Below are 15,736 nucleotides of genomic sequence, written 5' to 3'. Positions count from 1 at the left end.
TTCTTCCCCTTCATAATGACCCTATAGATCGATTGGGTCCAGGACCACCGTTTTGTCCTAGGGAACCCCATCAGAGGATTTGTTTTATATGACAGTAAAGGATTAGGCCTATATAGCTCCTATAGCCTAGCCTACTGCATGTGACAACAAGCGGAAAGAGCGCAAAACATAAACATTGCCATACCCGTGTTATGGCTACTATAGCCTACTGTTTCATTTGGCTGGGTGACCCCCCCTCCCCGCCCACTCTCTGTTCATCCCCATCAATAACCTCTGGTGCCCCCCCCCCCCAGCCCACCTACCCTAAGACCACAACTTTTAGTTTTGACACTGCTATAACTTCGCAAAAAAATATATAGCCTATATATATATATCTTAGAGTGTTTGTCCATGAACGGGACACACTCCCCCCGCAGCATGAAAGAAAGCAGGAACAATTAAAGCAGCAGATTGACAGGTGGGCTCTGACTGTCAGGGTGACGCTTGTGGAGGGGTGGAGTAAGGAGAGGCCGGGGAAGGCAGCTGAATGTGTCTGTCTATCAGTGGGAGCTGTCTGAACGCAGCGCGCATCACCAATGTGCGCACTTCACTGCGGAGAAAGGAGGGGACGCTCGTTAGCCTATAATAATAATAATAATAATACCAAAATAACAACATAATAATAATCCAAGTCCGCGATAGAGCGCGTCTCTGCGTGCTGTGTTTGTTATGAGTTTCTGAGATTCGTCAAGTGTCCATGCGAGAATCGGACGGACAGCACATTTTGTGTGAGTAGCCTGTATTGCTTGCATTCTCCTAAAAAGGAAAGAAAGGAAACACGGGCGTGTTTACAGAGGGAGAGAGGGGCTGCGAGCTAATTGCTGGTGGGGGTTTTGAGGCGCAGACTTGACTGATTGACATCACATCGCCCACTAATGTGTCACTCTTTTCTCTGTCCCTTATTTCCTCCAAACAGAGAGAGACATCTGCAAACGGAGCGGCCACCTGGACGGAGAGAACAGACTACTCGGTACAGTTTGGACTGATACACATCGTCGAGGGAGTTCTAAATAAAAACACGAGAAGAAGAGCCCCCCGCCCTTTCGTTACTTTTTTTTACGCGAATAATAGGCTTGAAACTAGTCGACGGAGGGGTGGAAACCTCTTTTGATGGAAACGCGGCGAGGGGCTTTGGCAGCTGTCCATATCCCTCCCTGCTAGACTCGCATTCTGCACGGAGCTTTCGCCAGTTTTTTGACAAACGCAGCCCGCAATGAGTTTCCATAATCGGCAGAAGTTAATAAACGAACGTCTTTTGTTTTAATTCTATTTTTTCGGTCTAAATCATCGCTTTTATCACCGGACATACGATTGCGAAAATGATAAGAGACGCCTAGAGATAATAAGCCTCCACTTGCATCGACAGAAGAAAAAAAGACTTCCTACCCTACGGGGATCTACATTTCCACTGTCATTGTATCCCACTGAAGAGCTACGGAGACGCTACCGGCTTTGATTTCTCTCCGTTGACTCGGTTTCGTCTGCAGCTCGTCCGGGGCTTTTGAGTTCTGCATGAAAAGTCCAGCGGGAAGTCTCGCAGCAGCATGCCGAGGAGAAAGCAGCAAGCACCGCGGCGGTCAGAAGGTAAGCCCGCCTGGCTCGGAGCCTCGATCCCACACACCCCACACACACACACGCTTACTTTCCCCAGGCACAGCAACTAGGCTACACAGGAATGTAGGGTGGTGGTGCACAAACTTCACACAAGGTAGGCCTGATATAGGCTAACATAAATACAATAACAAACGGACAAGGCAAAACACAAGATAGCCGTTTATATTATACAACTACATTCTGTGTGCATATGTAGACTAATGCGTGGAGTAGGCTTACTACTACATTATAGCCGCTAATTAGGTGTAGGCAATTTCTAGGAATCTGGTACAGTAGCCTATAGCTATAGGAAACATTTCCATTTACGCAGCCATGCATAGCCTAATGCCAATTTTGCCTCTTGGAAATGAATGCGCTCATGCACTTCAGCGTTAACGCTTTATAGTTGATTCTCGAATAGATTGCCAGCATCCACGTTTTCCAAACAAGAGCATCTTATCTCGTTTTTACAGGCGAACGTGTTTGTAGTGTAGTGTCAATAGGCTAAAGAGGAGGGGGGGGAAAGTGGCGTATTTTCGGCGTGTGTTCCGCTCTGGGATTGCCATCCTTGATTTGATGCTTGATTGATCGCCTGTCATGCGACTGCCTTTGATCTATTCATTCCTGATAAACATCACTAAATCATTCACCATAGAGACACGCATGCGCTCGGCAGCTGGACTCACTCAAAAGGATAACTTTTTGCCCCCGTCGAGGAGCAAAGAAAAGACAAATTGAAAGAAAAGTTCTCAAGCAGGGATAAATACTTTGCGATTAATGGGATGGACGGGGGAGGGGGGGGGGGGGGGGGTTATTGGGGCGTATCGACATCAGAGAGATGGACTCAAACAGCAACAGACCTAAAACACGACAGGGTGGACTTCCTCTGGTCACTTCATGCTTCTGACCTGACCTCTCTGCACATGTCTCACCCAAAACAACTGTTGCAAATAGCCTATACAAACCCCACAGCAAAGCATTAAACACTATCCCCTTTAGGAAGAATATTATAGTGATATGAGCAGATAAAAATACAATTACCAGTAAGTACGATCATGGTCACTATAAGGTCTCTCTTGGGTACGACACACTCACTCTAGATCAAATATTATTGTGCTACCAGAAAAAAATCCAATACATTTATTTAAGTTCACTAATAACAGCACAGATGTTCTATAAAACCATATGAATATTATAATCATTTTCTTTCGCTATTTACTGTATGTTACAAATTGTATGTGTGGGGTCCACTGATCCCCAGGGAAGCTTGAGTGGATCCCAGGGGTCTCTAGGTCTCAAAAATAGTTTAATTTTCTCACAGTTTCACTCGCTGGAAGGAAGAAGGCGGACCATTGCAATTCTGATCATAGATAGCCTAGTCTGTTACCTCCCACCCGCTCCTACAGTGTTAGACGTTAACGAGGCAACTCTGCACTACCTAACATACAGATTTTGTTTTCTTTGTCACCATAAATAATAATTAAATGCATATACGAGGGATCAGACGAGCAGCATTTTGGTAAACAAACCGCGTCACTGGGTGGCAACGGCAATGGAACCCTATGGAGCCTGAGTTTGAGCGTCTGACTCTAGCCGGCTGACCGTGTTTACAATTTAAAAACTGCGACAGTTCACACAACTTTTAACACAACATGCATATATTATACATCAAACTCTTGAGCTAATTCTGCTCTCACCCGGAATGTCAAAATAAAAGCGATGTGATGTCTACTTTTTGAGATATTAACGTTTGTCTGGCACAACTCATACTAGTTAATTGCCGCGCGGGGTTACGCATTTTTGGGTGGCAAGTGACGTCAGGCTGATTCGTCCTATACGATCAGAGAACTCCTACAGTATCTGAGCATTTTCCTTTTTAGGCACCAGCGCGGGCCTCCATGTTCTCTCCACAAGTTGGGCAGACTTGAACTGTTCTGCTGCGGGGGGAGATTCATGAGCAGACTTGAACTGTTCTGCGGTGGAGATTCATATGGTTTGGCCTGAACTCTCTTGCTGTCCCTGGGAGAGATGTTGAGTGATTGACAGGCATTTCCAAACGATGGCAGATCGCCTTTGAAGTTCGTGCGGTAATGACCAAAGCCGAATAAAACAGCTGTCGAATGTTAAGCAGGCGGTGGAAATGTGAGGTTAAGCAGACTTAATCAAGGTTCTGACGGGAAAAGACTTTGAACTCGGTCGGGGTTGTAATTTCTAATTGAGGCGAGGCTTTGGTGATGGATGGAGAAGGAGATGTGTTTGAAGAACAAGCCGGAGTCGTGAAAAGGAACAGTGCAGGGCTAGGCTACCAACCACCACATCTTGGTGATGAAATCCCAAAGAGAGTTAAAAAAAAAAAAAGTCTTTTGCTTTTTTCTGATCCAGCCTCTCTTCATGGTCGTTGGAGCGAGCTTTAAAGTGGCCCCATTCCGCCTCGGCTTTTCAATATTGATTTAATTGTCTGTTTTTGTGACAGACGCATACATCACCGGCTGTAATGCTCAATCCCAACTTGGCAGGCTTTGTCTCTGCATTATTTCCCACTGCTTGACATATGGTCAATCAAAAAAAACTTCAACAACTCTGTGTGTGTGTGTGTGTGTGTGTGTGTGTGTGTGTGTGCGTGTGCGTGTGTGTGTGCGTGTGTGTTAGATTGTGTCTGCTTTCTATGTGAATTATTGCACACGGCTGCTGCTGTGTGAATGCAGGCTATTTTTACAATGCATTACTTGATATTTCCACAACCTAGATTTGTCACTTTGGAGTTGCACTAAAACAAAATGTTGCGCGCGCTCGACTCTCTCTCTCTCTCTCTCCTCAGAGAAAAAGGTTTGAAATGGTCCCTTTGTATGCTGTTTCAAATGGGCTCTGTTTCATCAGTCACAGTGATGACTCCAGTCCCTGTAATGGCTCTGTAGCCTATCTAGTTTATGACCGGTGACAATACATCAGTGTTCTTTCGTTTGGAACCGCATTACTGCATCTGTTAGTTTTGGCAGTTGAGTTCAGTGCAGTGCAATTTGAGCAGCAGTGACTTTTGCTGCAGTCATTTGTCATCATTTTCATCTTTTTTTTTTTTTTTTTGCTCTCCCTTCATTTAAGTGCAGCAGCATTGTGGAGGTATTTCTCACAGGATCTCACGTTATTAACTCAGTAATATCTAATAACAATAATTAAGATGCGGACAAAAATGTAATAACAGCTAAAAACAAACAGCATTGAGACACAGGAGGTCTTTGATATTATGTATCATGGGTTTCACATTGAACTAATGTTAAAACTCGTGTTCAACAATATCGGTTAAAACTATGACCGCAGGCAGCAGTAAAAAAAAGAAAAGAAAAAGATTATTGTCCCAGTGATGCCTTTGACACGATTGTAAGTGTTAATAAAGTGTTGTGAGTGTTGGCACATAGCTAATTAATTAGTTAATTAGGCTAATTGCTGTAGTTAAGTGGTTATGTGACCTTTGACATTTTAACATAATTCTATCACTGTTCTCACAAGGTTTTAGATTACTGGTTGTGTCCCTAGCATAAGATAGAGTGTGTGTATAGGTCAACATACTGTACATTTTATGGCTACATAACCGGTAATTCATTTTATTAGTGGAAGTGTGTTATCAATTAGGAGAGAGAGTAAAAAATGAGTAATATTTAAAGGTCAGAGTTTGTGATGTTTTTATTTCTGCGGGGGGGAAATATTGCTCTATCTCTACTTGTGCATTTGGTAAACTGGCCTCTATTCTATCTGTTACTATTGATTGGCAATATTTTGAGTTGGCTCCGCTATAAGATAATTTGCTAGACGCATTTCTTACATCAAACTTGGGTCACTTAAAGTAATGAATATGTCAGGTAATCATTCAAACTAACTAAATAATGTCATTGTGATTACAATGTGCCATCATTTTATATTGATTGGAGAAGAGTTAAAAAGATGGTGGCCTCCTGGTTTTATCACTATGACTTTTTCTAACAGCCATTATGGCTGACTGTGGCTGGTTCAGACAGAGAGGAAGAGGCGGAGCAAAGTCTGCTGTCCTCTGCACTGTGGGATGGACCGGCGCCATCAAACGATGTTTACTGCCGTCTTTATGCTCATAATGTTGAACCAGATAGAGACATAGAAAACCAGCTCAACTCCCACCCCCTCTTAACAAATGTTGATTTACAGACAGTGTTAAGATTTGAGGGGGGGGTCTTTCTCAGGGGGCCCATGGAGGCCAGCAATATATATATATATATATATATATATATATATATATATATATATATATATATATATATATATACTGTATATATATATATACTCACATTTTGGTTGAAATGAAGAAAGAATGTGTACATTCAACCTACGTTTCCACAACACAAGCTCTCTCAGCTCCGCGGCTCGCTGTCTGTGGCTGCTGCTGGTGCTGGGTGTTTTGAAGGTGCGTTTGTTTTGTCGCACGGGCGCGTGCCGGAGTTGTGAAGTAGAGTTTAGCGTGTTAAGCACAGTGATTAGCCCGAAGGACCCCGCCCAGCCAGAAAACTAGAGGCTGTCTCACGAAGCTACACCGCGCTTTACTTGACTGAGACTGCATTCATTGAATTTGCCTTGTGTTTCCCTGCGCCTGGGGGGAAAAACAACAACAACAACGGTGTCGGTGGTGGGCAAGTAATGTATTCGGAGTATGCCCGACAACCGTGTAACACTGCTAACACCGATTACCACGGCAAGCAAGCCTAAAATATACAGTATATTGTAGTGTATGTATATATATATGTATATATATATATTTATAAAACGGCTCTCTCAAATCAAGCAATCTGATTGGTTCACAGCCATTGTATAAATCCAATAACCGAGTCCAATAACCCATGGCCATGGGTTATTGGACTCGGTTATTGGTTGCCATGGCAACTCTCTTACTAAAAGCCTTTGGTTTAAAAAAAAACAAATGGCGGAGACAGCTGTCAGATCCTTGTGAATCGATCTTCGCTTATAACTTTACTAATACTTCGCAGAAAATTATGTTTTGTACAAGAATAGATGCGGGCTAATGTCTTCTTTGCAAAAGAAAGGCTGTTAACCCCGCATTTAACCCCGTAACGTTAGTTGGTGTCGGGCTTTGCAGAAAGCACTCAGCTTCTCAGCAAGTGCTGAGAATGCAACGCTGCGCTCGAGCTGCCTGTCGGGGTTTCCAGAAAGCTCTCAGGTTCTCAGCAAGCGCCAGGATTGGCCAATGTCAACTTCAGTCTCCAGAACGATCCAATCAAATCACCCGCACGTTCTTGCGGTCCCGCCTTACAGTAGTGTTTCAACTGACTCTATCAGAATGACATGCCAGTCGGAGTCGGACTTATAGTATTATTATTATTATTATATTATCATACTTGGAAACCGTTTTATAAAAGCAATATAGCACTCAAGCTGCATGTGTTGTGGCATATATCCCCTTGCTCAGCAGTTATCCCACTCGGCCTGCGGCCTCGTGGGATAACAGCTGATCAGGGGGATATATTTGGCACAACACACTGGCTCTCATGCTATATTGCTTAAATATACACTCAACGGTTACAACATTTTCTAAACGTGTACACTGGACCTTCTGGCAGCGTGTAACCGGTTAACAGGTGTTTTTTAGTTTTTTTACCCGATTAAAGTTATCATCTGTAGCACAGCCAGGAGATTGTTGTGTATGCGCCAGGTCAGTGGGACTGGCCCTTTAAGAGTGTTACGACAGTGCCGTAAGCGGGGGTGTTCGCCTGAACGTTTGACTGTTGTCATCAGAGTTGAGCCCATGGTTGAGCCTGCTAGAGACGTAGCAGCATGAGAGTCTAGCCTGTACGACTCACAGCCGTTCTTAATAAAACGTTAAAACAGCCAGTTCTTCAGACATAACATTGGCGACGAGGATGATGGGACTGACGTTCTCACCGCCAGGACGCAGACTGAAAATAACGTTAGCAGCGGTAGCTAGCTTGATAGCTAACAGATAACACGTACTGTGATAAAAAGCACAACACTCACCAGAAATATTAAGTGTCTGGCCAATCTGCTCCCACAATTGAGCCTTTCTGTCTCTGTTGTGATAGTTTCTCCATATGAATAGTTGCCTGAAAACGAGAGCCCGCACCAGCGCCTTTCTGAACCCACTGCTGACTTCACGTTATTTTCAATCTCCTTCCTCGCTGGGATCACCGCACCCCAGCGTACTGACAGGAATACGCTTAGTGGACACACGCACGGTTTTTGATGAGAAATGAATGATTGATGATGAATGATTGAAGTAACACTTTTCTTTTTTGCCAGAACACATACGTATGTACGTGTATATGTATTGAAATGTATTTAGGTCGGGGACTTAGGAGGAAGCTGTTTTTTTTTTATATATATACTATACAGTATGTGTGTCATTCAACAGCTCCATGAAAAAGTACTTCAATACTACATTTTGGTGATCAGACTTTGTATTAACTATCTTATGGGCGCAGCGCGTTGTTAAAAGCACTCTAAAACATTAGTCCAAATTGTAGGCACAGTGTGGTACGCAGTGAACAGGCTGCACAGACTGAACAGGCTGCACAGACTGAACAGGCTGCACAGACTGAACAGGCTGCACAGACTGAACAGGCTGAACAGACTGAACAGGCTGCACAGACTGAACAGGCTGCACAGACTGAACAGGCTGCACAGACTGAACAGGCTGAACAGACTGAACAGGCTGCACAGACTGAACAGGCTGCACAGACTGAACAGGCTGAACAGACTGAACAGGCTGAACAGACTGAACAGGCTGCACAGGCTGAACAGACTAAACAGGCTGCACAGACTGAACAGACTGAACAGGCTGCACAGACTGAACAGGCTGCACAGACTGAACAGGCTGCACAGACTGAACAGGCTGCACAGACTGAACAGGCTGCACAGACTGCTTCTCTATTGTCATCAGCAGCTACTTTACAGTCTTTTCTCCAGAACAGATACCCCTGTACACCTAAAGCACCATCACCACCTCTATACAAACGGGGAGTCTCTTAATTATGACTTGGGGTGGGCGTGGGGGTGGGGTGAGGGGGGGGGGGGGGGGGGGTTGAGCTTCCCTTCTTCCCGACGGCATCGTTAGCCGTAGTCCCTAATTATCCAGGAAGCTGACGGATCAGTGACGGGCCCCACCGATTAATGCTGACAAATTCAGCAAGGTGTCAGGTCTGCAAGCTGCCTTGATATAATCAACTCTGCGTTCGCCACTTCCCATGTCCCCCCACTCCCACTTCCCATGTCCCCCCACCCCCACTTCCCATGTCCCCCCACTTCCCATATCTCCACTCCCACTTCCCATAGCCCCGCCCCCACCCCCAGGTGTTCCAGGAGAAACTCGGCGCTAGTAACGTGAAATGTGACAAATGGAAATCACCTGCGTGTGACGAGCGCAAAGTGGATATTGCGTTGGACACAAACAGCCTTGTAAATGGCTGCTGGAGTCTCATTTGTGGATGTAAAGTTGTGGTTGGCACATGAGCATGCAGGGTCGGGTATTGATTATAGTTTTCTAATAGGTGTTCCAAAAATATGTAACGTTAACGTAGTGTGGTTTGGTTTCTAATGAATGTGCAAGTCTTACTGGGCATTTTTCTGATGTATTTCCGTCTGACAGCGTTTTGGTTTGTTTGCCAGACCGTGACAAATAATACAGTAGTTCCCAGCATCGAAAACCATTTGTTGTTGTTACTTTAGATTGTATTTTCTCTGTAGAAATGTAACTCGCTGCACCTTCTGTATCCACTAAGAGGAAAGTGTTGCAATATGACTATCAGAACCTTGCGTTCTATGCTTTTTTTATCACGATGACAACGTATTTGACATTGGTCAGGAGTTCAGGCTGTAGTGAATCTGTGGAGTGAGTACAGATTTGTGATTGTGTACACTGTGTATATCACTGAGCAAAATGTTTGTGCAAGCTCGAGTGTGTATATATGAACATGTGTAGGTTTCTACAGTGTGTTGTATGTTTTCTTGGATGCGATCCCAGCATAAGGTTGTGTATGTAAAGTACTATTAACAGGTGACATTGGCTCTGGGAGTCGATGGATATATGTGCTGCTAGTATCCCACACTCCACTACACCAGCAGTTTCATTTGCATCTGGGGTCAGAGCCAGTAGGCCCTCAGGAAATAAAAGACACACACTCCTACTCACACACACACACACACACACACACACACACACACACACACACACACACACACACACACACACACACACACACACACACACACACACACACACACACACACACACACACACTAGATTCTCCGTCCTCATCTGCGTGGAGGTTAAGTGACAAATGAAGATCGATGACTGCTCGTATGGAAAAGAGAGGGTGGCATTGAAAATATGTGGGAATGAGGCTGGCCAGGAGGGTGACGATGTAACAGCCAGGAGGGTGATGATGTAACAGCCAGGAGGGTGATGATGTAACAGCCAGGAGGGTGATGATGTAACAGCCAGGAGGGTGACAATGTAACAGCCAGGAGGGTGACAATGTAACAGCCAGGAGGGTGACAATGTAACAGCCAGGAGAGTGACGATGTAACAGCCAGGAGAGTGACGATGTAACAGCCAGGAGGGTGACGATGTAACAGCCAGGAGGGTGATGATGTAACAGCCAGGAGGGTGATGATGTAACAGCCAGGAGGGTGACGATGTAACAGCCAGGAGGGTGACAATGTAACAGCCAGGAGGGTGACAATGTAACAGCCAGGAGGGTGACAATGTAACAGCCAGGAGAGTGACGATGTAACAGGAGGGTGACAATGTAACAGCCAGGAGGGTGACAATGTAACAGCCAGGAGGGTGACAATGTAACAGCCAGGAGAGTGACGATGTAACAGCCAGGAGAGTGACGATGTAACAGGAGGGTGACGATGTAACAGCCAGGAGGGTGACGATGTAACAGGAGGGTGACGATGTAACAGCCAGGAGGGTGACGATGTAACAGCCAGGAGGGTGACGATGTAACAGGAGGGTGACAATGTAACAGCCAGGAGGGTGACGATGTAACAGGAGGGTGACGATGTAACAGCCAGGAGGGTGACGATGTAACAGGAGGGTGACAATGTAACAGCCAGGAGAGTGACGATGTAACAGGAGGGTGACGATGTAACAGCCAGGAGGGTGACGATGTAACAGCATTCACCGCTGCTCCGCCGAGGTAAAACTATCCCAGGGCTTAATGAGGTTCTGAGGAAGCAGGAAAACCTGAATTTCCACTCAAGCACAACATTGAAGAAGAGAAAACACAAGGTCATTTTCACAGGAATAAAATATAAATAATAAATAAATAGCATCCTCACTTTAAATACAGCCTGCATGTATGTAGATAGAGTATAGTGTGTGTGTGTGTGTGTGTGTGTGTGTGTGTGTGTGCGTGTGCGTGCGTGCGTGCGTGTGTGTGTGTGTGTGCGTGTGCGTGTGCGTGTGCGTGTGTGTGTGTGTGTGGTCCATCCACAAAGACATGTTGGTAGACCAAATCAAATGAAAATAGAGCTGCAAAGCAAAGCCACAATGTTCATTGGGGAAACAGAAAGCATCATGTTCAGTGAATCCACAACCTTGACTTAGGGGGATTTGACTTAGGGGGATTTAGGGTATCGGTTGCCAGTTCTGCAACTGCTTAGACTTACTATACTATACTATACTATACTATACTACTGTATTGGTCGCATCTTCCTTCTCACTGAATGGTAAATGACCAGTAGAGTCAAAGGAAGCGAGTGGCCATTTTGAAAGAAGATGCAGAAAATCTTCCTGATCAAACGGCTTCATACTGCACAGTAGATACTACAATGTAAACGACCTGATCCTGGAAGCCACCACACACACACACACACACACACACACACACACACACACACACACACACACACACACACGCCTTTCACAAAGTGTGTGTACACACATATGTTCCTTCATGCCGGCCAATCAGGATTCACTCCGGATTTGAGGATTCCTCTTTGCAAATTCATTTCTTTTGCCACATAATCCTCTGAGTGTCTGAAGTGTGAAGATGAACTATGTTGCAGAGACATTGGAGCGATGTGATCATTATATCTCATCACACAACTTGACCTGATTGAAGCTTTTGGAATATACTGCCTGTCCTAGGTGGCTGTGGTGAAGCATTGTGGGTAATCAGACATCCGAAATGACGTGTGTGTCTGTATTTGTGTGTGTGTGTGTGGACTGACATTTCATTTCCCCGCTAATTCTATCCGTTGCCATGGACAAAGGCAGAGGAAGACAAATAGAATATGGACGAAAGAAAGAAATGGCGAGTCACGACGTAGAGATGGGGAGACTGGAGGTCTGGAGTACACTCAGAGGTCAGCGTCTCCTCAGGGGAGCCTCGTCTCGCCTGCCTCCCTTCCTGTGTGTGTGTGTGTCTGTCTGTGTGTGTGTGTGTGTGTGTGTGTGTGTCTGTGTGTGTGTGTGAGAGAGAGAGAGTGTATGCTGCTGCTTGTCTGTCTTTGCAACGTGTGTTAACAAGTATGTTGTATTTGAGTGTGTACTGTATGGTTTGATGTGGCTTTGGGAGCGCGTTTGTGTGCCATGTGCCTCCAATCCAAAGCAATGCCACGATGTGTTTTCCAACGCTAATCTGAGCGTAATAATATGACATCATAGTTTGTGCGTGTGCACGTGTGTATATATTCTGTGCCTGCTGCTCTCTCACAAGCCCAGCGTGAGATCGGCCCATCGTTAGACCGGGCCCTGTTGTGTTGACTGAAGCATGGCAGACCGATGGCGTTGTTGGAGCGAGCGAGCGAGTGAGCAGGCCCGGTTCTGTCTGACTCTGCCCTCATCCAATCTGTGCAAAGCAAGAGGGATTCCTCCTCTCTGATCCACATATCGCTTCGTGCATTCTGCTCGAGCGATCTCACAAATTGCTTTCTTTTCCGTTCTATACTTGATATATTAGGAGTTGCCGTGAGCGGTGGCGATCGCGGCGATCCTACCAAGTTAGAAAACACACGGCAGCCGTGGGAAGATGCTGCGTATTTAAAAAAAATGACTCTCTGCGGTCTCTTTTCTCTCTTTACCCGTGCCCCCGTCCTGCTTATTGCCAGCCAGGCCTCGGGTGCTGCAGAGCTCAGTCAGTTGAGCTAAGAGTGATTCTCCCAGGTCGATAAAAGCAAAGCGTAGTGAGGCGGGTGTGTGTGTCGTTACACTCCCGAAGCCTTCAAGGTGTCTTTGTTTTGTTTCTGTACTCCCCCCAACCTTTGAACATTTGGGCTTGAACCAAGGCAGCTAGGAGAGGGTGTGGATGACAGAGATGGAGAGAGAGAGAGAGAGAGAGAGAGGCCTGTGAAGAATAGGTATTAAAAGTGACAGATGAACAGGACTTGGGTAGACGTCCTGCTTGCAGCAGCTGTGACGGCTGCCATCGCCCTGACAGGTGTCAATTAAGAATTACTGCCGGAGCCGCCGGAGTCATTTTTTCCACGGCCAGCTGTCTGTCTGTGTGTGTGTGTGTGTGCGTGTGCCTTTGAGAGAAATAACACTTTACCCTTGTCACTGCGTTAGCGCTTAGCCGCGGTCGGCACCCCACAAAACGAGTGCGTGGCGCCGCGCACGCTAATCGATAAGCAGTGTATTAGCAATTATTTTGCCCATTGATTTACCGCGGGGCGGCGACTCCCACCGTGTTGTTATTAGACGTTGATTATTATGTGCCTGCGCGCTAACACTACTGACGCACACACAGACACACATTCTCTCACACACACACACACACACACGCACTCGGGTTATTCTATAAATATTATAAATAAATAATAAATATTATACATTTTATGTGAAGCACTTTGAATTGCCTCTGTGTATGAAATGTGCTATACAAATAAACTTGACTTGACTTAAATTATAGAATGAATGGGGACAAAATTATGGGGGGGGGGACCTCAGGTAGGGGTATCTAAAAACTTTTTTTTTTTTTTAGGTGCACCCCCCACCCCCCATAATTCCGTCCCTGCACACAGGTATACTTTTGTACTAGTTCCTTCCTGATTGTCAAAGTTGGGTCCTTGAAAGTGTCTCAGAGTGTCCCCGGAAAATACAGAATACTTTAATGCCACCACAACTTAATTTGTCATTTAGGACAATTAATTAGCGTGTTGTAAATTAGCGGGTAGTCAGGTTATAGAAGTCACTCATAAATTGTCATATGACTTTGAGAAAGTAGCCTAATCCATTCTGTACTTAGTCATAGCTCAAAATGACACATTCTCAGATGGGGCTCCCTGGCTAAAAGCGTGTGATTTGTGGTCCTCATGAGATCTACAGTGTGAAACGCTGTTCTTGCGGACCGGCACCCCCTGCTGGAAGACCATAACTCCAGCAGCACGGGTGCTAACCCGCTAATGCTAATGTTGCCAATTGGGTACAAAGGAGAATGCTAACAATGTTAAGAACAAAAGGCTAACTATAATCTATACTATGCTATACATTTTCAGGGCATCTTAAGAATAACTGTAGAAACTATCTGGTGAAGATAAATAATTTGTAAAAGTAACGCAAAAAGTAAACCCTAAAATTAAGTGTTTGGGGTGAATATTGTGCCGTGGGTGATTAGGGCTGCAACTAACGCTTATTTTCATAATCGATTAATCTGTCGATTTCTTTCTCGATTAATCGATTAGTTGTTGGTTGTAGTTAGTTAGGAGTAAAGAAACCAGAAAATATTTACATTTAAGAAGCTGGAATCAGAGAATTTAGACCTTTTCTCTTAAAATTGTACTCAAAACGATTAATCGATTATCAAAATAGTTGTCGATTAATTCTCTGTCGATCGATTAATCATTGCAGCTCTAATGGCGATTGATTAAAGTGACTCTGCGCGAGTGGAGGAGGTGGACATGTCTCTCCCCAAAAGAGTGTTTATTGAACTGATAAGGTGGGTTGAAAAGCAATGAATATCATTTTTTGGACAACAGTTTAGTGGAGATAAGCCATCTGGGACTGGATACAGTTAACAGATGACACTTTGTCCTTGAGAGCGGACATTGGGGCAGGTCATGCAGCAGCCTGGTGTAGTGCTGCCACCATCTCTCTTCCTCACCTCTCTCTCCATTCTCTCTTTCTCATGTTTCCCTCTCTCCATTTTTCTCTTCCTCTCCTCTCCCTCTCTCCATTCTCTCTTCCTCATCCTCACGTCTCCCTCTCTCCATTCTTCTCTTCCTCTCTCCACCCCTCTCTCCATTCTCTCTTCCTCACATCTCCATCTCTCTCTCCATTCTCTCTTCCTCACCTCTCTCTCTCTCCATTGTCTCTTCCTCACCTCTCTCTCTCTCTCCATTCTCTCTTCCGCACCTCTCCCTCTCTCTCCATTCTCTCTTCCTCACCTCTCCCTCTCTCTTTATCTCAGCCTACTCTCTCTCTCTCCTCATTTTTGGGGATGACTGGCCCCCTCTGTAAGCCTTTTCTCATCTTCCTATCTGTCATCAATCTCTATCTTACCGACTCAATCCTCCTCTACCTTTCTCATATTTTCTCTCTCCCCTCCATCAATGGCTTTCTCACTGGGTGCTCAAGAGTCAGTGAAGTGCTTACAAGAACATGATCTGAAAGGAGAGCACTATACACTTCTCTTCTAAGGCTCACTGGCCTTGTTCTCATATTTCAACAAGCTTTTTCCCCCTTCCACTGACGTTAGGCACATGTAGTCACACTGTCGTTAGGCACATGTAGTCACGCTGACATTAGGCACATGTAGTCACACTGTCGTTAGGCACATGTAGTCACACTGACGTTAGGCACATGTAGTCACACTGACGTTAGGCACATGTAGTCACACTGTCGTTAGGCACATGTAGTCACACTGTCGTTAGGCACATGTAGTCACACTGACGTTAGGCACATGTAGTCACACTGTCGTTAGGCACATGTAGTCACACTGACGTTAGGCACATGTAGTCACACTGTCGTTAGGCACATGTAGTCACACTGTCGTTAGGCACATGTAGTCACACTGTCGTTAGGCACATGTAGTCACACTGACGTTAGGCACATGTAGTCACACTGACGTTAGGCACATGTAGTCACACTGTTGTTAGGCACATG

General features: G+C 45.2%; 1 protein-coding gene across 1 annotated transcript in view; it reads left to right on the top strand.

The window, feature by feature from the left end:
• The first annotated feature begins 1,544 nt into the window (after positions 1-1,544).
• LOC310785581 (teashirt homolog 1-like) overlaps positions 1,545-15,736 on the top strand; it is a 46,923-nt gene continuing 32,731 nt past the window's right edge. The window contains exon 1 of the mRNA XM_083646705.1: positions 1,545-1,623. Coding sequence (XP_083502831.1) covers positions 1,584-1,623 — 40 coding nt within the window. The 5' untranslated portion in view covers positions 1,545-1,583. The remainder of the gene's footprint in view (positions 1,624-15,736) is intronic.

This window comes from Poromitra crassiceps, assembly GCF_964638095.1.
Source record: "Poromitra crassiceps genome assembly, chromosome: 11".
Classification (NCBI taxonomy): Eukaryota; Metazoa; Chordata; class Actinopteri; order Beryciformes; family Melamphaidae; genus Poromitra; species Poromitra crassiceps.
This window is presented reverse-complemented; position numbering and strand designations above follow the sequence as displayed.